Source organism: Ammodytes marinus (assembly GCF_949987685.1).
Source record: "Ammodytes marinus genome assembly, chromosome: 16".
NCBI classification, from domain to species: Eukaryota; Metazoa; Chordata; class Actinopteri; order Uranoscopiformes; family Ammodytidae; genus Ammodytes; species Ammodytes marinus.
The window spans coordinates 13,418,052-13,443,666 of record NC_137220.1 but is presented as its reverse complement, the minus strand read 5'-3'; the positions used below and the strand labels follow the sequence as shown (position 1 = coordinate 13,443,666).

At 40.2% G+C, this 25,615-nt stretch overlaps 1 protein-coding gene across 1 annotated transcript in view; it reads left to right on the top strand.

The window, feature by feature from the left end:
• slc1a9 (solute carrier family 1 member 9) overlaps positions 1-24,059 on the top strand; it is a gene marked incomplete at its 3' end in the record, with an annotated part of 28,439 nt that extends 4,380 nt beyond the window's left edge. Inside the window, exons 2-11 of the mRNA XM_080043129.1 lie at positions 8,452-8,607; positions 10,675-10,827; positions 11,338-11,591; positions 14,677-14,782; positions 15,442-15,568; positions 18,191-18,424; positions 20,103-20,297; positions 21,490-21,624; positions 22,029-22,482; positions 23,835-24,059. Coding sequence (XP_079899255.1) covers positions 8,457-8,607; positions 10,675-10,827; positions 11,338-11,591; positions 14,677-14,782; positions 15,442-15,568; positions 18,191-18,424; positions 20,103-20,297; positions 21,490-21,624; positions 22,029-22,482; positions 23,835-24,059 — 2,034 coding nt within the window. The 5' untranslated portion in view covers positions 8,452-8,456. The remainder of the gene's footprint in view (positions 1-8,451; positions 8,608-10,674; positions 10,828-11,337; positions 11,592-14,676; positions 14,783-15,441; positions 15,569-18,190; positions 18,425-20,102; positions 20,298-21,489; positions 21,625-22,028; positions 22,483-23,834) is intronic.
• Positions 24,060-25,615: the final 1,556 nt, after the last annotated feature.

Below are 25,615 nucleotides of genomic sequence, written 5' to 3'. Positions count from 1 at the left end.
ATGTACTGCACTGACCATTCTCATCTCCCTCAGCCGGACTAGGGGCGGGTCGGGGATTATATCTCGATCCCTTTGCAAAGCTCACACCAAACAATCAACCATTGCAAATAATCCCTCTGAGACACACACACACACACACACACACACACACACACACACACACACACACACACACACACACACACACACACACACACAAATACCCTTTCCACAGTATATTTCAATATTCTGTATATTTGTAAAAGTCATGTAGGTTTAAAGAGAATCTTCACATTAAGATAACATGTTTCATCCCCTCAGTGAGCAGTGTAGGGTTTATCTGCACATATTTTAATATATACTAGTAACATCAAGATAAAATAAATTAAGTCTAGTTTTTGATTGTTTTAGTCATCTTGTTGTTGCACAGACAGCATACAGCATCATGGGAAGCCACTGTTTTGGTTTGTACAATCCATGTCCTCTATAGTGGCTAAACTGATTAAAATATTGTATTTAAGGCAGCAATACACAGTGATATTAAACGGTTATTATGCCTTTTTTGTTTAAAATCATTGTTAAGTCTATGAAACTATCAGAAAATAGGACAAAACTGCATATCAAAACTTTATAGAGCCCAAGATGACGCCTTCAAGTGTCTTGTTTTGTTCAACCAAAAGACCAACACCATTTCTCACATAAAAAGCTCGAAATGTTTGACATTTTCTCATTAGTTTTGCCAATTGTTTTGGAATTTATTATTTTTTTCTGCTCTAATTGCATTCACTCTTCTTAGTAGAGGAGAAGGTTTTGAGGCATGCAATATAAATGGAGATCAAACATTGAAGTTAAAACTTGTTATTAAGCTCAGCTTTCGAAGCTTATTGTAAGGTCTGCAAGATCACAGGACAGCAGACAGCTTATGATAGATGTATGAAGCCTATGTACATCTGTTTCATCTCTGGAAACCAACATCAGCGATTGGCTGGAGACCTGGTCGGGTCATTAATGTGGAAGGCTATAAGTGCGTGCCAGGACGGGGCAGGTCAACATTGATGAGCCGTCTGTGTGGAATAACTGATGTAGTTTTTGCTCTGATGGTGGATGGCTATGTTCACCTTTATCTTCAGCAGCTTGGGCTCATTTACAGTAATCAAACCCTAGCTCTTCTGGGGGATTAACTCACTCTGTCATCACCCGCTGCGGCCTGTCCCTCTGGAAACCATGGCGATTAAGAAGAAGAAGTGCCGTAAGTACACGACTGCATGTGGAGACTGATTGTGATGGTTATCACGCACTGCATAGGTCATTGTCACACATCTGATGAACGACGACCAGAGTATTTACATTGCGGAACCCTGATGTTTATCCAGGCACCATTACTGTGAGGGTCGCTGTGGGAGATGTTCTTGAGGGCATGTAAACAGCTCCGCCTACCGCTATACCACACAAGCTACAAAAGTTATTTCCTGGTTTTCTTTTTGCTCCAGGCCGGACTCACTTTTTTATTTCTTATTTTTCTTTATTTTTGTTGGTTTTCCAAGATAGCGTGGGACATATTACACTACAAAGAAAAAAAACTAACAGGATTTTACAATTAAATTGGGTTCCATTACATACGCCATCTCTCCGTATTGTGTGTGCACTGACTAAAATTCCAGAGTTGATACACAGCCTAGGCTCAGTAAACAACAGTGGGCCCACCGTAGCTAACAACATGCCCGCTTACAAGTCACAAGAATCGCTGACTCCACCTTTAAGCGCTGGCGACGTAAAAACTCTATCGCTTTTGTCCAAAGGTGCCAGTAGAATCTACAAATCCGAATGTTCTACTTTTAGGAAAAGCTAAATCTCACAATACAGTTAATTTAGTTGACAATTCCAATCGTCCTTAGATGGCATGTTTACCCGCAGCCACATCCATGTGGAGGTTTTATTGCTAGCAACAAGAAGGACATTATATGGATACTCATCATGGGCCATGTGATCACACGGGAGATGCCGAGGTATAACATGACAAAAGAGCATTGAACTTTTATCCATTTCTTCTGCAATCTCTTTCCAGAATAGCTGGATGAAAGTGCAATCCCAAAATACATGAAAGATCTGCCATTGATTTACCACACTGCATCCAACATCCGTTCTGATCCTGAGAAACCTACTGCAGAAATGTCCCTTTTGGAGTCACAAGAAAACATTATATTCTTCAAGGAGAATTTTCGCCAAGTGCTTGAGTTGGTAGTTTTAACCTGAATTTCTCAAATATCCTTACTATCGACTTCAGACATCTCCAGGCTAGATTCCCTCACCTACTGCTGGCTCAACTCACTTTGAAGTCCCTCTACCTTCATCCTTGTTCTTCAGTGCTCATCACTTACATGTGTTTCCAATGCTAACATGTGTTTCCAATGCTCTCTGTCTCTCACACACAGACTTAAAGGGCAATGCCTGCTGGTCCGCAGCCTATACCAGGCAGAGTAGTAATACCTGTGTTATGTTGATACAAAATCCAGGATTTACTTTAAGCTGCCTCCTGACCAAACAGTCCAAAACCCGTTGACTTTGAGTTGCTGTGTTTTATAAAGGAAGCTGTGATGTGATGTAAAGGAGGGGTTCTATGGCCAGTCGTTCCCTGATACAACAAGTCTGTGTGTGTTTCTGTGTGTGTGTATGTGGGTGTGTGTGTGTGTGTGTGCGTGTGTGTGTGTGTGCGTGCGTGCGTGCGTGCGTGCGTGTGTGTGTGCGTGTGTGTGTGTGTGTGTGTGTGTGTGTGTGTGTATGGCTGATTCACTCTGTCTCTGTGCAGGTGTCTGTTTCTTGTGTCCCTATAAACTGTACCTTGGTAAGTACTTTTTTATCAGAAACATAGGAGTCAGGTTCAACCCTAGAAGGTTGTAAATAGTTTCTGGTTTCCTGAGTTGAAGGGAACCACCAGGACGGCCCGCCCTGTGAGAATTGGTTCCTGGACACCAGCTACGTTTCGTCTCGAGGCACTGGCAGCCTTTCTGACACTTCCTGAAGCAAAAAAATAATCTGTCTGTTGGGGAAAGGGATAAAAGATGTGCAGAGCGGCTTCAGGTCCTTGAGTATGGTGTTCTTACAGCTTATTGCATTCACTCTTCTTAGTAGATGGCCGCCCTCCTCCTCTGCGCAAGACACATGCTGTTGCTTCATTATATCTGGGCTCCCGCCTGACCTGCTCAGCAGTCGCACAAAGGTCTTAATATCCAGCTTTCACAGGCAATCATCCTTGCTGTTACTCGCTAACACTTGTATCAGGGTCTTATATCGTCAAGTTCATGAACTTTGTGTACTTAAAAATACATATCATGGGTCTAATCCTGCTATCTATCCTGCTATAGAGATCTATCTATCTATCTATCTATCTATCTATCTATCTATCTATCTATCTATCTATCTATCTATCTATCTATCTATCTATCTATCTATCTATCTATCTATCTATCTATCTATCTATCTATCTATCTATCTATCCATCCATCCATCCATCCATCCATCCATCCATCCATCCATCCATCCATCCATCCATCCATCCATCCATCCATCCATCCATCCATCCATCCATCCATCCATCCATCCATCCATCCATCCATCCATCCATCCATCCATCCATCCATCCATCCATCCATCCATCCATCCATCCATCCATCCATCCATCCATCCATCCATCCATCCATCCATCCATCCATCCATCCATCCATCCATCCATCCATCCATCCATCCATCCATCCATCCACTGTATCAATCTATCTATCCCTTTTGTGAGTTGACCTGAAATTAGCGTTACACCCTGTCCATAACTTCATAGTTTGATATGAAATAGCTTGTATTAGGATTTCCCGCACCCCACCCCCTCTTGGAACACCAATACTAAAGAGTGTGTGGTTGACTGACGTTATCAAACAATTTTCATGCTAAGAATGACATAAGGATTGAAAAGAGGATTTGTGTAGACTTCCAACAGTGGAACAACCCTCCCCCTCCTCTCTTTGGTAGGCCACTCCGTTCAATGAGGATTATATCATTGCAAATTAAACTTAGCAGGACATTCTCCAATCTCCGCCCCCAAAAAATATACAATTTCAGATCACGGCAATCCGTCTTTGTGCATGGATTTAAAAAAGGGGGAAGAGATATGGCCGCAGGGAGCAATGGATGAGAGTGTTTAGGTGAAAGCGTGAGCACAACGACTAGTAGGTAACATTTCTGTGATCCCTCTTATCAGCTGTGTATACAGTCTATATATATATATCTTTATGCTTGAAATTGCATCCCTACCTCCACTCAGCTGATGGATTATAACCATGTCTGATTGCAATTGTCTCACCAAGTCAGACTGTTTGTAAATGTGGCATTCACACTTCTGAAAAGGATTTGGCACCACTACAACGCTCTCCAGATGTGTTTATATATGATTAATGTTTAGAGACGGTGGCCGTGGGCTCTGAAATATTCTCTGTTGAGTGGAAATGTGTAGTGCTGTCGGACGAACACATTCTTACACACTGACTCTTTCCCTGTTTTGAAGGTGATGACTTTGCCCCGGAGGAAATTTTGATTTGCTGCCATAACAATCCTGTGTCGATGCACAGGAGCTGAAATAAACTTTGAGTAATACATTTCATCGGTTGACAGGTGTTTTACTCGCTCAATAAGTGATATGGCTTCAGGGTGATAAAAACAAATTGTTAAATACATTGTGATGGATATGAACTCGTAAGAATACTTTTGAGTTTTTCACCCTGAACTTACAGGTTCTGTTTGTAGAATGTATACAATTGTTCAGAACAGACTGGAATATACTGTAATATTCATGAGTATGTTTTAATTTACCGCATGAAAATGAATAAATTTGTATTACCTTAGAAAGAGCTTGTTATATCTAGGAGAGGGGCTCACTGTCATGTTGCACCACCACGTTTGTACAGTATCACAGAACGGACCAACTTAACGGCCCTGCGTGTTAGTATTATATAAATAACTAAACACATCGTCACCTCATCTCTTGATATTGTGGAAAGACTTGAGGCAGTGGTGGATGATGTCATATTTACTAAATATCTTCTTGTCCTTGAAGGCCACCGTAGCTAATTTGAACAGGATGGTTAAACAAGGGAGCGTTGCAATCTAGAATCTCACAATGCTCCTTTAATGTTATACACATTATTCTGCATTTATATGCATATTCTCTGATTTCATGCAACATAATTCCATTTGGACAGACATCAAACTTTCAAAATCTTAATTTGCAAGATTATTCGTTTTAGCACTGCTAGCACTGTAACTCATGAATGGCAATGTGGGTTGGTCCACCACTTTGGTGCAAACTGTAATATCTAAACTACTATTGGATGGATAGCAATCTTAGGTTTTTAAGAAAGGCTGGGTGATATGGCAAAAAAATGTCACGAGAAAACATTTCACATCAGTTGATAAAGATAAAAAGAAACATGTTGGATTATTGTTCAGGTTTAATTGTGATTGTTGTTCCTGAGAGAAGTGAAGTGCATGGTGGTTTAAACTGACACTGATTTGATTGTTTGCCTCTGGCTCGTCACTTTCTGGCCTGGTGCTTGTTTTTGCTCCACTAACAACATATTTTTTTTTAACACAATCAAACAGATTTGTGCTGTCACTCATCTCTGCCACGTGCCCTGTCATTTTTTTGTCGGGTGGTAAAAAGCAAAAATAACTATGTATGTCCTACTTTAAAAAAGCCTAACTCTCTCCAAATTACTGAGGTTGCTCTGAGATTCACATAGCTGCTAGCATAGCAACATAATCTAAGGCATTTTCTTTTTTTAAACACTTCCAGTACAGATTAAGCCCATAGGTAACTTCCACTCAACAACTGTCCATCACAGAGGCTCAGACAGCCAGGGGCCAGGTCTCAAGTCTCCTAACTGACTCATTCATCAGCCATATCTCCTCCTTTATCAGCAACTCCATAGTGTGCTGTCTTTAGTTTCTGGCACTTTCTGCCTTTTCCACCTAGACCAGGGGTGGCCAACCAGTCAGAGACAAAGAGCCACATTTTTTCCTGTGTTACTGCAAAGAGCCACATCGTACACACGGGTACACACAGTGGCAAAGGTGGGCCACAGAGTTAGAGTGGGGTGGCCATCGCACACCTGAATGAATAGCATGTGATATGCTGTACAACCAATTCAAAGATGATTTATAACCCCAAATGCCCAAATCATGTTAGTATCCATTGTAATGTTTGTCAGAAAACTAAACCCCTGAAGGGGGGTCTGGGGGCATCTCCCCCCAGAAGATTTTTTTGTGTTTTTAACATGTAATCTAAGCATTCTGGTGCATTCTGGAGAAGATAATAAAGGAAAAAGTCAATATTTATTTCAGCTCAGATGAATAGTAAAATTAGCAAGACAACATAACTTGCTAGCAGCCAGATGCCTAACAACTGGACAGAGGGACGGATGACCACTAGCTTTTGACCAAATATCTTGCTAAAAAAATAAACCTTTATTTATGAAAGTCTGCCCTTGCTAAGAACATGTTACACTCGCTAACTACAAACTTAAATTTTTTTATTCAGATTTCAAAAATCTGCGGGGACACGTGCCTATACACGTGCATGGGTGGCACGCATGTCACAAGCACACTTATGCTGTTTTCAAGACCTTTGCTGACCAGAGACCAGTTCTAGTGGCCACAGTCCTACCATTAATTTAGTAATTGAAAATTGCAAACTGATCTCATATCAGTGGATTGGAGTGTTTGTGTGATGAACTTGGCAACTACCTATCAAAAAAAGTTAAGAAAGAAAAAAAAATACATATCATCTCTGAACTAGGATACATATCAGGAAAAAAATGTAATTAAAAAAATAAAATTAAAATAAAAAATAACATTTGAACTGGGGGGGGGGGCACTGGAGTGGCCAGTAAGATTTCAGGGGGGGGGGGGGGCTTTTTTATTTTCGCGGGGAGCTTGCACAGGCATGCACCAGCATTATTTATTAATAAAAAAAAAATAAAAAAAAAGGGGGCCCCACACTAGGACTTGAAACGGGCCCCCAGATCGTTAAGGCCGCCCCTGTGATAATGACAGGACTGGACTAAAGACGACAGGGCAGTCATTTTCAACAATGAACATTGTGTGCACTGCCTCACACACAAACTCTCAGTTCAACCAAGTCCACAAACAAAAATGTAACAATTTAAAATAGCGTTTTTCTCTTACTATGCATGTTGCTTTGTGGGACTTACTTTTAGCATGGAGAGAGCTGAAGTGGCGCTGAAGATTTGAAGCCTTGAAATGCGCAAATGACACCTGGCATATAAGGCAGAATGGCTTGGCATAACGTTCAACAAAAAATATGAACTCCCCCACTCTGTTTCGGAGCGAACTTGACACAAATAGTTTACTCACGGAAAACCTCCCTCCAAGCTGAGCGGGCAGTTTTATGTTGCGTCCGCACCAAACGTTTGCGAACGTTATGTTGCGTCCTCAATTAAACATTTGCGAACAGGCATACACATAGGGCCTACACATTAATAAAATAAAACATGAAATAATAGACAACATGTAAAACGAACGTAAGAGCCGCATGAAACGTTTGCGAACATGCACACACATAGGCCCACACAAAAAAAAAAGTATAAAAAAAAAAAAATATTATCACATAATTTGATATGAACTGAAGAGCCGCACGAAGCTGGGCAAAGAGCCGCATGCGGCTCGCGAGCCGCGGGTTGGCCACCCCTGACCTAGACGATGATTACAGATTACATCTCTTGAGATGTTTCTTCATGTCCGGTTTAGTCATCGCCTGCTGTGTTTGGGTTGGCCTGTAGTCATGCTTCCTAACGTCCCTTAGAAACCAATCCCATATACTTAAAATACATTTCTGTTGTGTCATGAAGCCAGTTGATTACATTAAAACAATTATTTTTCGTAAAACCATTTTTTCAGAAAGTTGAATAAATGTGCAAATTTAGCTAATATCTAACTAATTATGCATACATCGGCATCTCTTTTTCTGTGACATTTTTTGGTTCAGAGATATAAACACTGAAATGTTTATATTTTGGACCTTTTATTTACAGTAGCATGAAAGAACCCTTGTTATGGAAGCAAAATAGCGAAAAAATCTCCCAGTTGACCAGTGCCTGAAAAAACAATGTTTTTTCGTGTTGTGTCTCATCTTAAGAACAGAATCAGCCAACCAGAATAGCAAAGATGTGAGTCCTTACTACTGTAGCCCCAGGAAAGAATGCTTTGTTAAGATATTCTGTAAACAATCCAGTGTGACTTCACATTTGACAAATTACTTAAAGAGCCAAGGGTGCATCATTAGCCACCACTGAATACTGTGAAGGCCAGCCCGCCGCTGAAACACACACACACACACACACACACACACACACACACACACACACACACACAAAGACAGCAGTAAAACTATCTCTCCAACTGTCTCCACAGGCACGATGACGAACCAGCCGACAGCCAACCAGTCCAATACCAACAAGGAAGAGAAAGGAGAAAAGCTGCCAGATGACAACACAGAGATTGCATTTAAAGATGCCGGCCACTGCAGCCGCAACACCCACACCCTGCTGCTGGTACTCACTGTTTTGGGTATGTTATGTATAATATATGGGTATGTATGCATGGACGGGGAGGCTGAGGCTAACTCCTGGTGTTAGGATGTGTTGGACGGCAGCCCTCATGCGCTGTTCAAATAAAAAAAGTTGGGGAAAATCTAAATTTCAAAGCAACTGTCCTACATTTGGGCTGATGTTTTGTTGCGATAACTTACCATTCTTATGTAATGACAATGTAACTCTGTTATGTATAAAAAACTCATTTTGAGTTGTACATACTAAGAATTTCTAAGAATAGAAGTTATGCCAACAAATTCACTATCACACAGATTTTACTTACTCAACCAAAAATAATAAGATTGTACAACTTTTACTTTTTGGAAGTCTAAGTATGTAGAACTCAGAACTTTACGTTTTTTATTATGAAAAATACATTTTCATTACATATGAATGATACGTTATCTCAACTAAAGATAATAAGTTGGTTTAAGGCAGTTTTTTAAAAAGTAGTTTTATTTATTTTTATTTTTTTACATTTTTGTAGTGTGGTTTTATCGTCTGTTGGACTGCAGCCCATCAGCCTCGGTTCTATTTTTTTGTAAAAATAGAATAAACGTTAGGAAACACTGACTCTAAGAAACTTTTAAAAAACAACCCTAATCTCTATTAACATGAAACAACTCCACATTTTTGAGTGATTGAATTGTTTTGTTCAAATAACAAGCCATTTGTCCTGAAACAAATATTAACACGCACAGTCCTAGATGTAAAATCCCTGTGATCATTTTCCCTTGAGGCATATTTGGCTTGTTGTTGTATTTAGCCAGCCTCTCTAAACACTTTGGTATGTTTCTGCATAGCTGTGTTCTTTGTCAAAGAAGAAGAAAAAGCCCCTGCAACATCGAGAGAGTGTGTTATTTTAGTCTGTCATTTGTCAACCAGATTTAAACCCAGATTTAAACCTGTTTACATTACAGTAGACATTCTCATTAGTCAGAGGTCCCTAAGGTCAGATGAAAAAAAAAAATATTTCAGTGGACAGGGGAAGTAGGACAGAGAATGAAAAAAATACAACTTGAAACTGAGGTTCTGTCAAGATATGGTTTCTGAAGATCTATACAGTACAAGAGTTTTACATATATTTTTTTATATTTTAGTGATATTTATTTTTGTTTGTTTTTTGTTAATGTTCTATGTTATAATTAGTGTATAATTGCATGAACATTTATTATTTTTATATTACCTTAGAATGAGTGTTTTATATCTACATGTTGCACCGCCATGTTTCAACAGTAGCACAGAACGGACAAACTTAACGTCATTATGCGTTTTTATAAAGTGGGTGTAAGCCAAAAATACACTTGTTGGAAGACGTAGAAGAACTGTAGAATAAATAACTAAATACATTTTCACTGCATTACTTGAGGCAGTGGCGGATAATGCCTTCTTTATTAACTACCTTCTTGTCCTTGAAGGCCACGTGTATACAGTATATTAAATGTGCTATGCACAATATTATATACAAAATCTTTCTAAATAAACATGAGTTGCAATCTTGAGATTATGTTTTCCAGTGTATTTTTAAGTTTAAGAGTAGGTGGGTGGGTGGTTGAGACTTAAGCCAGTTTGCTGTAATCATTTTACAGGCTATAAATACAAGAGCTCTTGCACATACACTTTGTTTTCCCCTAATCCCCATAGAGATACATTACCTTGAATAATTTCATGCGGTTCCAAGGGTCTGTCTAAATTCAGTATTTCATATTTTTTTATCCCACTAGACTTGTAATTTAGGAAACTCCCCAAAACAGGGAGAATTTTACTATTAAGTCACATCCTCTCCAATTATTGTCATATTTGTGTAGTACTAGCGGTGTAATAAAACTATTTAATTCTCAGCTTCCAACCAAATTCCTTCAAATTTGGTCCGCTTAACCTGTCTGGACAAAGTATAGTAAAATAAACACCTAAATGGAAATTTGTATCTTTGATTTATACGAAACAAGACATGTAAAATAGCCAACAACCTCAAAATTGACACAAGCTTGAAAAAAAAAACAATGTTTATTCCCTTCAACAAACCCTCCTGTCCTGTCCTCAGGTGTTGTCATGGGCACGATTTTTGGGATGGTGCTGCGGTACACGCAGGTGACGGACAGCTCCGCCCTCACTATGGTCTCCTTCCCTGGAGAAGTTCTCATGAGGATGCTGAAGATGCTCATTCTGCCTCTTATCATCTCCAGCCTTATCACAGGTGTGCAGCTACACACACACACACACACACACACACACACACACACACACACACACACACACACACACACACACACACACACACACACACACACATAAACACAGACACAGGAGGAAGCCAATGTGTACAGGTGTTGCTTTGTTTGAATTTAAAGCTTTAGTGCGTAACGTTTTCATATAAATTAATGTTGGTTACTTTCAAGCCATCACCAAATTGTATTAACAAGTACAGTATTAGCACCTGGAAAACAAATGTATAAATTCCTGCAACTTATGCTAAACAATTAACATGCTAAAACTATATTACCCTAAGATGTTCACCAAAAACTAAATAAGTTAATACATTCTGAAGTTTGCCAAAGAGCATTGTGTACCTTGTTGCAGTCAGTACATGACATTCACATGGTGAAAGCAAACCTGTATAGCTATGGACCTTCTTAAGAGTCTGAAATAACATTTATATACTGTATGTATACGTATATAAACACTGATGGTGATCTCTTCATTTCAGGGCTGGCTGGACTGGACGCCCGCTCCAGTGGCAGGATGGGTAGCAGAGCCATGGTGTACTACATGTCTACCACTGTGATCGCTGCTATCCTGGGGGTCATCTTGGTGCTGACTATCCACCCGGGGAACCCCAAACTCAGGTCAAGCCAGTCGGCCGCACAAGCTAAGAACCAGGAGGTCAGCAGTCTGGACGCGTTCCTCGACCTGATCCGAAACCTCTTCCCTGAGAACCTGGTGCAGTCCTGCTTCCAACAGGTAGGCCTCAACCTCTTATTAGGCTTGGGCCAGCATTACTGTATATTCTGACGGTATGATAACCTTAAGCAAAAATGCCACGGTATTGCGATAACAGAAATGTGTTATTTTGAAATGTCTGGGTAAAAAACAGCTATTTATTTTCCATCTGAACACAATCTTTTTATATTTAAACAACATATAGAATATTCTGACATTAATAACATTGTATGATAACATAATGCAATAAATAATTGAATCGTTCTCAAAAAATAAAAGCTGTCCTTTAAGTGAGCAGCTCAACAATGTTTTTAGAGACATGCTCACTTTCTACACATTTCTCTTTTAATAAAAGTTGTACTGTCTGTATGCATCAAAATACTAATGTAACAGATGTGCTGTGTTGGGGAAGCAACTTTAAAAGTATGGCTTTGCAAACTACCAATGACTAACTTCACACTGTCAGAAGTTGAACAACAGCAAAGCTTCCCCATTGGGAGAAATGTAGTTTGGTTAACTAAAGCTACTTAGTAAAAGTAATTAAAACTACTTTGTAAAAAATGATAAAATTGACATTGTACATGTGATGTGAAATTGTGACAAATATTATCCAAAAAGTAAACATTGGTGCAACCCTCCAACCAATTTCATCACATCATCATTAGCACTGTCCACTTATCACTTAACAATTTTCCCTAAGAATGAGCATTCTATATCTACATAGGAGCAGGGTGCACATCCATGTTGCTACAGTAACACATAGGGACAAACTTAGCGACCATATGTGTGTTGATCATGTAGTGGGCGTCTTGGGGAAATGCACCTGTTGAAAGACAAATTAAATGTTTACATCTCAAAGATGGCTATGATGCCTTGTGATGGAAGGATGCAAGTAAACTTTGATTTGCTGATGTTCACAGGCAAAAAAAATTGTTGATCTCAAGCTCAGTAACAGCTGTTAAATGAATGTTGAGGTTGGTTTGGTTTGTTACCAGTTTTTCATGTATGTTAACCTGAAAAGGCCTAAGTTGAAGACATTAGTCTGTACACAGTATTATGTGAGCGGTCTGACATAATGAAGGAGCTGCAAAGAGCTGTTAACTATTCTCTAGAGAATCTGATTGTCCTTCAAACTCTACACACAATGTTTTCCATATGTGTTGCAGGTGAGAGGGAAGAATTATTTGACTCCAAGGGTTTTGGCTAAGGGGACCAAAAGGCCAAGGCTGCTTTGTGTTCATGCAGAGTCCTAGAAGGGCATCTTTATTTAAACCTCCTGTAAACTTTCAAATGTTTATTAAAATAATAATCATTTATTGATAATCATGAATGACCTTTTACAGCAAATGAGACCATAAGCAAAAAATTATGCTATTTTATGCCTCTGCTCAGGTCTGACTCCCCACCAACTCAGATTAAATGATTTACTGCAGGCAGACCGGAAGAGCCTGTGTTTATGAACTGTACTAAATCAAAGTTTACTTTGCTTCACCATTGTCACATGACCATCATTCATCTGACATATGTAAATAAATTACTTAATCGCGATGCATTCCTAAATAAAGGCACGCACCGCAGGAAAGCACTTGCAAAGATTTGTAGGACAGGAGGTGATGGTGTCCTAAAAACACCACTGCTTCTGCTTACTGTGAAGGGACGCTAGAATCAACAAAAACTGAAAGTTTGTGACTATTTTAATTTCAATACAAGCAGAGTTTCTTTTCCGTCTTGTACATATTGAGTGTATTGTTGAAAACTAAGATTGTCATTGTACCCAGCTACAGTAATGCTGTGTTGGCTCATGGTGGACATGACAGGATGAGTCAGTAGACAGTGGCTACTGTTTATCCAATCTGATCATTTTTAGACCATAATCCAAGTCTCGATAATGATGCCACAGTTGCCTTCTTCGGGCCAAATCCTTGTATTTTTCCCTCTCTCTCCTCTGTGGTCTGCATGTGTGTTCTAATGATTAGTAGTAGTTGTCTGTGTTGGAGCGGGCCAGGGTCAGGCCCTTATAATCTCTTTACAACTGTAATGCTGCATCCTTCTTTACCACACTCAGGCATCTGGTGGTGAACCGGCAGCACTGCTGAGCACAAGGTTATACACTACGGATTTCTCTACTTCTCCCCACGGGCTGGCTCTTTATGCACTTCCTACCATCTCTGTTTTACTTTTGTTTACACTCATCAGGGATTGATTGAAGTCATAAAAGGCATAATTGCTTTTGCAGGAAGAACTTGTCCTTCCTCTTTCAATCTTCTTGTCTTTGTTTTTGTTACTTTTTTATGAGGAGTTCTCTGTGTGTCGCCTTCTCTTTCAACACAAATTGGACTTGGTGTTGTGTTGCTGCCAATCCCTTGTCCACTCACACACAGAATGAGTTACACAATCCGTTTTTTTTTGCTAATCAAACATTTCCAGTTCGCTACTACAGAAGAGTATTAGGTCAATGGCCTGGGAGAGAAAAAATAAAGGAGCAAGTTTGTTTTTTCATTATGCACTTCGAGAAAAAAGTAGAAATGTCAAGAATGAAGTCGACAGTTCAAGACTGCTGTAAGTTTGTGATTTCCAGCCGTCCAGGATCAATAACTCATAATGAAAACGTCTTTAAAACACAAAAGATGAATTTTTGCTATCATTGTAAGGCAGACAATGGGCTACAACCTCATTTTCTATCGATAAAAGACCTCCTCTGAACTAGACAAATTATATATTGTTCTCTATGTGCAGCGGGCTGTGAGACAAGAGCACAGGGACCGTCTGCAAAGGGAAGAGAAAAGTATTCAATACCTTCACTCTTATACAATGCAGTGCAGTTACTAGTGGAGCTTAGAGGACATCTGATTTCAGCAAAAAAGTTTTGCTTCTGAGTGATTGATCCTGGATATTGGAATCTTTCATCACCTTTCAAGCTTTACCGCAGTCTTGAACTGTTGAGTTTATTCTCGACTTTTCGACTTTATCAACAACATTTTGACCTTTACTGCATTAAGAATAAATAAATCACAATGTTTTTTCTCTCCCGTGGCCCTGATGGTCTTATTTGCGTTACAGTCTGAAGCCCATTGATCAGTCTGAATTTTATCTGTCCTCCCTTCAGGTTCAGACGGTTGTGAAAAAGGTTCCCGTCCAAGTGCCAAACCAAACTGAGCCCGTCTTAGTGAACAAGAAGAAATTGGAATACAAATGGGGTATGAACGTCCTCGGTAAGTTTTGTTTGATTAGTTCTTTTAAGAGTTTGAAGTAGGGTTGGGCGGTATCCAAGCTTTGATAGCTTTAAACCTTCCCCAAATTCTCCCTGGTACACGGTATTACCGTTGGGTAACACATTTATTTTTACTTCAACTGTAGCCTGTTCGTTGTAGTTTTACTTTATCAAAAACACTATTTTTAACACTATATTTTACAAGATTACATTGAACTGATCACGATGAAGTTACCTTGAAAACATCACAATGTAAATCAATACAACCTACGATCCAAACGAACAAAATCACTGCATGTAATTTAGTTGTAAAGTATTTTGAGCTGCGTTCTTATATTTAAGATGCTATATACAATGAAGCAGCAGCTGCATTTTTTTGGGCACCAACTGGTTTGTGTGGCTATTATCTTTTTCTAACTATACATTCTGAGAAGAGGCTGTCACATGATTCATAGCGAGTATGATGGCTTTGTCTAAATAGCTTTGTCCTTTTTTAACCTGTTATTTATTTAACAAACTAGGCCTCCATCATTCACAGGAGTTCTGTTATCACTTGTATAGCATCTATAAACTAATTATCTCATCGTGTTTATTTTGTCTTTGAATTGAGAGCTACTGTACTCTACTCCAGTGACATTTTACTTTGTGTCCCTAATCAAGGTTTGATTGGCTTTTTCATCGCCTTCGGGATCTGCATGAGTCGGATGGGAGAGCGAGGGAAGGTCATGTGCGACTTCTTCAACATTCTCAACGAGATCATCATGACGATGGTGTCCATGATCATGTGGTAAGTCAGTGTCTTGATGTTGTATTTACAAAGCATGTGCAACATGTGTCTCTGTTTTGGCTCAAGTGGGCCAACGGCTGCATTGCTTTGACAATGTGGAAACACACACACAGACACACATACACACACGCTCACACACACACACACACACACACACACACACACACACACACACACACACACACACACACACACACACACACACACACACACACACACACAGAAACAAGCATATATAAACACAAACACACACATTTAATACACACGAAGCTCAGTCTGTGTTCGTGAGACTGATTGTGGGAACAAGGATGTCAGAGAGTATAAGAGAAGTCAATTAATCAATCAACATTTATTTAAATAGCCCTATACAGCAGCCATCAAGGAAACAATAAAAGGTAACATATAGTAAAATCCGAAAAGATTACATAATAGAAGGCAGAAGATGATGTGTATTGAAAGCCTTTCTAAATAAGTATCCATAGATTTTAAGGTAACATGTTCCAGAGTCTCAGAACCCACTGCATAAGTGCAATCACCCCACAGTTTGTACCTCGACCGTGGGACTTCTAAAGATAGAAGGGAAAGAAAGGAAGGGAGAAGAAAGTGTGCTGGTGAAGGACACAGACAGATGGAAAGAGAGAGGGCTTCCCTGGCACATGCTAAGGGTTTGTGGTATGCTTTGGGGAGTATAGCAGGAGCCCGGGGTCCGGAACAATGTTGTGGGGTCCCAGGGGAGTCGGGGTGGACCATCTCCAAAATGTAATGGATCCACCGACGGCAGAGCAACAACTTGGCAGCAGAGCAGAAAGCAGATGCGGGTGGGAGGGAGTGATGGACAGATAGATGCATGTGAGTGCATGTCTTCAGAGAGCAAGCCTTGAGGCTACGCAGCACACCACCGGCTATAGACGCGCAGAGAAAGAGAGAATATATAGAGAGTGTACTGTGCAGGGGACCACAGATCTGTAACGAGCTTGATGAAAAGCTTGAAAAGTATCTGAAGGAAAAAGTGCTGTTATAGTTACATATGATTAATGATTGTTCACAATGCAATATACTTGTACAGGGATCGTCTGTGTTTATGGTATTTTTTTGTATTGTGTCTATTGTGAATTGTGTTTTAATGTCTTGTTTATTCTATTATACGTTCAATGTTATTGGGCCCCTTTCGGTAAAGCTATTAGCTTGTTTGATGCTCCCCATTTCATGTGTTCTGCATTTCCATAAAGTGTATCATGAAAAAAGAAATCTCAATGATATGAGGATGATGTGTGTATGATAAAAACAAAAACTTAAAAAGTATATACGCACTCAGAGCAGGAACAGGAAGGATAGGAAAGGGAAGGGGGAGTAGGAAGAGTAGGCGGTTGGAAGACAAACAGCAGGATGCTTGTCTTGCCTTCTCTCATAGGCCATTTACATGTGCAGCTGGACACCAAAAGGAATTGTGTCCTTGTTCGTATCACTCTCTCAATATAAACAGATTACTCACGGGCCTATGGAGCTAGCCAAACACAGAGTCCAGTGTATACAAAACACGTATCATACAAGGAACACATCCATCAAATCATATAGCTACAATGGCATATTCCACCAAACAACTGTCGACTAATGCCAGGCTTGGGGGTTCGGCACGCAGTAGGCCTGCTATCGTGACGGACCTGCTTTGACTCGAAACCAGGAACGAATGCCGATTTAATTCACATGTCTCACAGCGGCTTGTATTCATGATAGGGAACAACTGCACTCCAGAGTTCGAAACTAGAGATCCAAGAATGTGTCACATCCTCAAACGCCTCTTTGACAGTGAAGGGAGATTGATGAGGTGTTTGGATGATATTTCACACTTGCTTGATTCAAATAATGAATTGCCGTTGTTTTGGCAAAACCGAGTCTTAAACGGATAATTGCATCCATGTGCAAGGTAACTACGATGATGTAATCATCGTTGAATCTGCCATTTGTTCTTCTCGATTTATTGTTTGTAAAAAATAAAGTCAGTTTCCCATGAAATTTAAGCTATTTTTCCTGCAAAAATAACAAAAACCTAAGTTTTTCGGCTTTTCCTCGCCTGACATTATGGTATATTGAATCGTATTGCATCCCCTTGGGCTCTGGGAAACTGGAATGCACATTTTCCATTAAAGAACTATGTCTTCATAAATGTGTATCACTTGAAAATAAAAGTTTTTATTTCCTTATTGCCTTTTGTATATAGGAGCCAGCCGCGCCTTCATATTGCACCGTCTTGTTTCTTCATCAGCACAGAACATACAAACTTAACAGCCTTATGTGTTTTAAGTACTTTATAGTGAGTGTCCTGGGGAAATGCACCTGTTTGAAGACGAAGAAGAAGTACTATAGAATAAACAGCTAAACACATCTTTACCTCATCACTCGATATTGTGGAAAGACTTGAAGCAGTAGTGGATGATGCCATCTTTAGTAGCTAGCTTCTTGTCCTTGAAGGACACCCTAGCTTCTGTAAATTATCCGAACAGGAGGAGATAACAAGGGAGGGTTGACATCTAGAATCTCACCACTAGATTCTGCCAAAATACACCTTTATTGCACACTGTAAACATCCTTTCAGCTCTGACGTGTCCTCCTAACTGTGCTCAGGTACTCTCCTATTGGCATAGCCTCTCTGATTGCGGGGAAGATTGCGGCCATCGGAGACCTGGAGATGGTTGCCCGGCAGCTGGGTATGTACATGGTGACTGTCATTGTGGGGCTGGCCATCCACGGCTGCTTGATCCTACCTGCTATATTCTTCGCCATCACCAGAAAAAGCCCCATCACTTTCTACTCAGGAATCTTCCAGGCCTGGATCACTGCTTTAGGCACTGCGAGCAGGTAAAACAGCCTGCGGAAATGTGTGTGTGTGTGTGTGTGTGTGTGTGTGTGTGTGTGTGTGTGTGTGTGTGTGTGTGTGTGTGTGTGTGTGTGTGTGTGTGTGTGTGTGTGTGTGTGTGTGTGTGTGTGTGTGTGTGTGTGTGTGTGTGTGTGTGTGTGTGTGTGTGTGTGCGTGCATGCGTGCATGCGTGCATGCGTGTGTGTGTGTGGTGTGTGCGTTTTCAGTTTGAGCATGTGTTAACACATGTGTGTCACATGTCTCTTTAACAACATCTTTTTCTCTAGCAGCTGCTGTGGTTATTATGATTGATCGCCGTAGTCTGCAACTCTAGTTCAGCTACACTGTCAAAATGAAAAAGTTAGGAACCTCTAAATTTCAAGGCAACTGCCTACACTAGATTTTTTTGCTTTCAGGCCAACGAAAACTCATTCACTTTTAAGGGAAACTCTCTAAATATGATCCAACTAATTATCTTTTGTTGAGATAATTATCTTTCTGAAAATATCTTACATACTGTATGTATAAAACCTTCAAAATGTTGATTCAAACATTAAACATTGTTAAAACTGTGTGTTGGCACAACTTCAGAATTCTTAGTTTGTAGAACTCAAAACTTGAAGTTTAATTACATATGAATAAGTTATCTCAACAAAAAGATAATTTGTTGGCTCAGATGTAGGCAGTTTTCCTATAAACTGAAGAGTTTAAGTTGGCTTAAAATTTCGAAATCTTCCTACCCTTTTCAATTTTACAGTGTATTTCGGTTTAATTTGAAAAGGCTAATGACAAAAATTCTCTATTTACATGAATTAACTGCAAAATCTGGACAGCAGAGCCAAATGTGTGTTTAAGCGCAGGATATCATAGACACTTCCATGTCCGAGGGATCCTGTGTTGTAAATGCGTAAGCCTTGGGATTAGTCGTCAACAGCCAAACTGGCCCCACTGCCGGGCACGGCCTGACACCAACTGTCATTTTGGCACATTACTGAGGCTTTGGTGAAAATGGGTAATCCTATCAACGTTTTCTCTAATTATATTATGACCCGAGCTTAGCTGGGCCGGGAATCAAATTCCTTTAATTCACATGTTGGAGGATTGCAACAGTGGCATTCACCAGCTGTTCGGAGGCGGCTGTCAGTGTACTCGGATTTCCACTGCTTTCTACTCTCTACCCCTCCTCACCTCTACTCATCTGTCCATCACCACCTGTCTACCTATTCTATATCCGTTATCACACACTGTGCTCTTGCTCTTTGTACATCCAGGGCAGCTCATAAGGGGGATACGCTTTCTAGGGCCTGGCCAATAGTGGGGGGCCCATGGTCTTCTGAGGCCAAGAAACTAACTAAGCTCAACTTTATTTTGAACCAAAATATTCACTATAATTCATTACAACAAACAAGCATTTTATTTATTGTTACTTGAGTAAAATATATCCTATTTATTTACAGTTTTTTTTAGGTTAAGTTTACATTGATGATTGAATGTCTATTTTACGTTAATCTTTCATGTACAGTGTGTTTGTCAATTTTCCTTGAACACAATAATTGCACACACATTGCTACGAGTACAGCATGAGACCTTTTCAGGGGCCTTGCCATTTGTGTGGGCGATCCTGTGTACATCGGCACCTTTTTTTCTTCTTTCTTCTAACTCACCCCGGTCTTTTCTCAGTGCGGGGACGTTGCCCGTCACCTTCCGCTGCCTGGAGGAAAATCTGAAGATTGATAAGCGTGTGACTCGCTTCGTGCTGCCGATAGGGGCCACCATTAATATGGACGGCACCGCACTCTATGAGGCCGTGGCAGCCATCTTCATCGCCCAGATGAATGGCATCGTCCTAGACAGCGGACAGATCATCACTGTCAGGTAAAGACCCCTATGTCGTATGTAGTTATGTGATGTTTCCCTCTTTGTTTCTTTATTTTGACTCAAAAATCAAACTGATTGAAGAATGAGGAAGGAACTTTTATACTGCATAGCTTCATAAACGTATACTTTAAATTACTGGTTTAACCCCTGGCCTGCAGATGTAAAGCAGGCAACCACCCGTGAGCCAGTATACTTGTACAGTAAAAAGTTTCAACAAAACATTTATGCCTGATGGGAAACATCTCCTCGGATCTGACTCCGCTTGTTGTTGCCGCGGGATACAAATGATGCTCAGCCCTTTGAAGTTGTTTATTTTATGTCTTTCATCAATGGCTGTTTCCAACCAAAATTCCTAAATCTAATTTTCAAAAGTACTGTAAACTATTGTACCATCTTTGGAGAAATTGTTCTAAAATGTGATCCACATGTGGGGTGTAAATCTGTCGAATGTCCCAAATAATAATCTCCCGGTCTAGGCGGGTTGGTAATTAGAGCTGAAGTTTGTCAAAAACTATTTCGATGTAACACGGAGCTCAGAGATCAGATAAATAGCATCACGGAGTAAACATCACGGATCTAGAAAAAGTGTAAAAACTGGAATCACATCTGGGTACAACATGAACTGATAATTCCTCTAATTGCACAGATATCATGACAAGCAGCATTCTTTGCAGCGGTAATACGTGTAACGAATGTGGGGAAATTAAACACACTGAAATACGTACGTAATCTTGCTTCTAAAAAAACTTTTTAGCACACGTCTTTCAAATCTGTTTGAAAAAAAAACTATTTTAACTGCCTCCCGATGCATCTTTACATCCTAGCAAAGATGCATCGTTTGTGTTTTGATAAAGTTTTGATCATGAGTTATTGTTCCCGGAAGTTCAAATCTGTAAATATCCTTAAGCAGTCTGGAACTGTCAGGTTTATTCTTGACATTTTAACTTTTTTCTCGACAAGTTCATAGTGAAAGGAATAATTTGTCCATTTGGCCCTAATACTCTTCCGTACATAAGCAAGCATTTCTGCTTTCTCCAATCTTCGTGGTGGGTTCAGGGTCTAATATCTAACAGAAGATGTTCCACAGTTCAAAGATTTGAGAACACCTTCATCCTTCTGCAAATGTGTCGGTCAGTTCCTTTAAGATCCTTTCTTTAAATCTTAATATTGTCTGATTGTTCTTCCACAGTATGACTGCCACCCTGGCCAGTGTGGGAGCGGCCAGTATTCCCAGTGCTGGACTGGTTACTATGCTACTTATCCTGACGGCTGTGGGATTACCGACACAGGACATCAGTCTGCTCATTGCTGTCGACTGGCTGCTGTGAGTCAGGTGTAGTGATAAAATTAAAAAGTTAGGAAAACTCAAGTTTTCAAGGCAACTGTCTTCACTAGATTTTGAGTTTTGAGGCCAACTAAAACTCTTAAGTTTGAAGGAAAACTGCTTACATTTGAGCCAACTAATTATCTTTTGTTGAAATAACTAACTTCAGTTCATACCAAGATTTTCAGACAATATTATTCTCTGTCATAACAGATAACAAACAAAACAACATGGCATAACTTGCCTTGAAAGGTTGAGTTTTCCTAACTTTACAGTGTGGAGGATGTATGAGTATAAGGAATTACTGCTGTTACACGCTCACAATTTTCAGTTCAAACAGTAACATTTGTACAAGGTTTTATGAAACTATTTGTGTTCAGCTTGCATCTATTTTGTCCACGCAGTGACAGATTGCGTACCTCCATCAACGTTGTGGGCGACTCTTTCGGTGCCGGTATCGTAGACCACTTGTCGAGGGTGGAGCTTGCCGAGCTCGACGCGGCGGAATTGGCGATGCTTGCGCCGTTGGAGGAGGAGCTAGATTTCATCCCCCCGCCCCCGATCCTCACCGACCTGGACCTGTGTGACCCTGACCCTTTCAAACCGCCAGAGTTGCCCCCTCGCTCCCCCCGCCCGCCCAAACAAAACCACCACAGTAACGTTCTGTCCCAGTCCGCCTCGGCAACCTACTCGCCGTCCCGCTCTGTCCGATCCCCGTCCCCGCGCTCCGTACGCTCTCCCTCCCCGCGATCCGTCTGTTCACATTCCCATTCCCCCAGGCCTTTCCGTACTCACTCACCACGCCTCCTACACAGGACGGAGCCCGGCTACTGCGCCCTGCCCAGCCACGACAACCAGGTAACTTAAAACCACTGCTTTCCTACTTTTCCACATCTTCATACTCCTTCAGCTGATTCAAATACATTTAAGCCATCAATATAGTTTAGCTCCAAGCCCATTAAACCTGCAGTGTGTAGAATTTTGGGTTTTATTTCCTAGCAGATTTTGTAGAAAGTAATTATAATATCCATAAGTACATTTACTTTAGTGCATAATAGCTGATTTTTTTTTTTTTATTATTATTTTTTCCCTTAGAAAGGGTCTCATATATGTCCATATTTCTGCATATTTTAGACCAAGGCCTAGTGCCGCCATCTTGAAAGTGTCATAGTTGGAATGTCATCAGGTGCATTGTTTAAAATGTAGAATTGTTCTTGTCCTTGAAGGCCACTGTAGCTTCTGTTATTATTCGAAAGGGGTGGGGTTACCCAGGGAGCGTTGCATTCTAGAACTTTGTAGAACTTTGTAGAACTTTCTTGTTGATGTCATATTACACACTGCACCTTTAAAGGACTATTTCACAGTTAATAGTTTTTTTCCCATGTCTTTCAACTTATTCATTATTGCAGCAAGAAACTGTAACCTATTCAAGCTCCTAAATATTCCACATCTTACATAACCTACGTTGTGTGTTTTTAATTTTGTAACTCCTTTCATACTAATTTTCAAGTAGAGAAAGTAGAGACATTTTCAAGTAAAGTCTTCATACTCAGCTATCCAGTTTAGCATTAGCTTTTTATCATCCAACATTCACATGCATTTTCAGGAGGAAATGCATTTTCTAGTTCTTATTCTAATGCTACACAATACACATTCCTCAATGATAGAAGAATATTTAAATTTGCTTTGAAGAGAAACATGTCTCTGAATGAAGTAATTAGAATATGTAAATAATCCATGTACAGTACCCTCAGGGCATTCTGGTACTGCTGTTCTCCATGCAAAGGCTTTTAGTAATAGATGACTTTATGATAACCAATAAACGAATAATGATATTAACTACATTATTATTGTGTATTTAAAATCTCTGAATCTAGAGCACTCCCTCCCCTCATATGACCAATTGAAACACACTGCATTGTTGTTTATGGTTAACTGAATGCATTGTTTTAAAAGTATAAAAAAAAAAAAAGAAAAGTATAAAATATGTGACTTGGCTTCTGATCTGTGCCGTTCTTGACCTGGAAGCATACGTGCTGCTGGTGTCAGGGATGGACCTTCATTTCTAAGGACCCAGGAACTTGAAGCCTCTATTCTTTTGATTAAATACTCTGCTTGTTTACAGCCTAAGATCTCATTTTCCTCCTTCCACTACCAAGAATAAACCTCGAGGTCTGGATGTTCTCACATTTGTCTGTTTGGTTCCTCAGATTCCCACGCTGCCCCGGGCCTACAGAGAGAGGGAGCGGGAGAGGGAGCGAGACAGGGAGAGGGAGAGGGAAAGGGAACGGGAACGGGAAAGGGAAAGGCTGAGGCGAGAGAGTGAGACAGAGGAGGAACTGGACAGAGTTCTGGGTGAAGTGAGCGACGGAGAGGAGAGTGACGACACTGCGTACGATCGCAGGCACACTATCCTTCCCTGCGACCTGCCCTGATCCTGGTTTACCACTACCAATAATTTCAGTTTTAACAACGGTCTACAGTGGATTTCTGGCTGGTTGCATTTCCTCTTCTTAGATCTACATTTGAGTTCACTGCTCTTGATTAACATAACTGTGAAAAGGTGGAGTAAGCGATTCTGGAGAATGCTTGTTGTCAAAATGACTTTTTGTCAAAATCAGTGAATATCTCCTCACGATCTACTACCTGTCTGTACTGTGTGTAAAAATCCAGTGTTTTCACACAGACTAGCCCTATTTACATGCCCATTTACAGAGCCTAGGCTGCGTATTAACACCAGTTTTTTTTCAGCGCACACTCATTACAGACATGATCTTGAGGAGATATTGACTGCCTCCACCTTTAAGGACGAGCGTATACTTTGAGCTTCATATGCATAGATATTAAATTGTTGTGACCGCAACACCCTGTAACATTCCGCAGAAGGGCCTGAGGCTTTTGCTCTTTGGTTTTCTGCAAAAGAGTGTAAACAAGGAGTTGTTCCCCTCTATGGTTAACTCATGTCATTTTGTTTTTATAATCTCTGTCTTGAATTAACTAAAACTTCAAAGTCTCCTGTGTGTCTGTGAACTTGCCAGAGAAATTGTGAGTCTGCAGTCTTCTAAAAACTATTTTCTTTTTACTGAACGCACAACCACGAGTCAATAGTTGATCCTTTACTGCTCTTCTGCTTTTATTTTTCCTGGTAGGAAGTGGAAAAATTTGAAACTTATTTGCTTTCTTTCAGAGAGTTATGAGAGAAAATGTATTAATACGCTCTCATCAGAAAGTAATAACAAAATCCACCTGCTGCTAATTAACATATTACTCTTATTTGTGTAAGTCATGCAAAAACCAAAACGTAATCACACAACCAGCAGACATTATCTTTTATAATTCTCTATAACTTCTCTTTACAGCTTTGCCCTCAGTGCTCTTCTTGCGCATCACTTCATTTTTCCCCGACAGCGGTCATTCTTGATGTTAATATTGTCAATATTATTCATGGTTTGTATTTTCTTTGTTGTGGTATTAGGAAGATGCTGTTTTAATTTAATTGTATGTTTAAATATAGTTACTGTAGTTCTTTCACTTTAAAGGTGGAGTCAGGGATTCTGGAGAATGGGTGTGTAAACAAAGGGGACCAACTGTAGCTAGCAACATGCCGGGCTTTGTTATTAACCCTGGATTTGTTTCTAAGCACACATAGTATGGGCGATATTCACTGATTTGGACAAAGAAGTGATTTTGCATTCTCCAGACTGGCTGACTCCACATTTAACTGTCATGTTATGATTTTTGAGTTCTCGATTGCTGTAAAATAACTTAATCAGACTATCATCTCCCCACATCCTTCAGTCTCAGATTCAGAGGTCCAGGTGGTGTATATTGTATGTAATAAAATCTTAGAGATTTATTTAAAATAACTGCAATTCTTTTGTGTGTGTTTGTGTGCGTTTTTTTCCCCTTTTGCCGCTTAAGTCACTTGTACAATCTGTGGAGGGATTAGCAGCGGAAAGGGGGACACGCGTCAGTGTTGAGTGACTAAAGA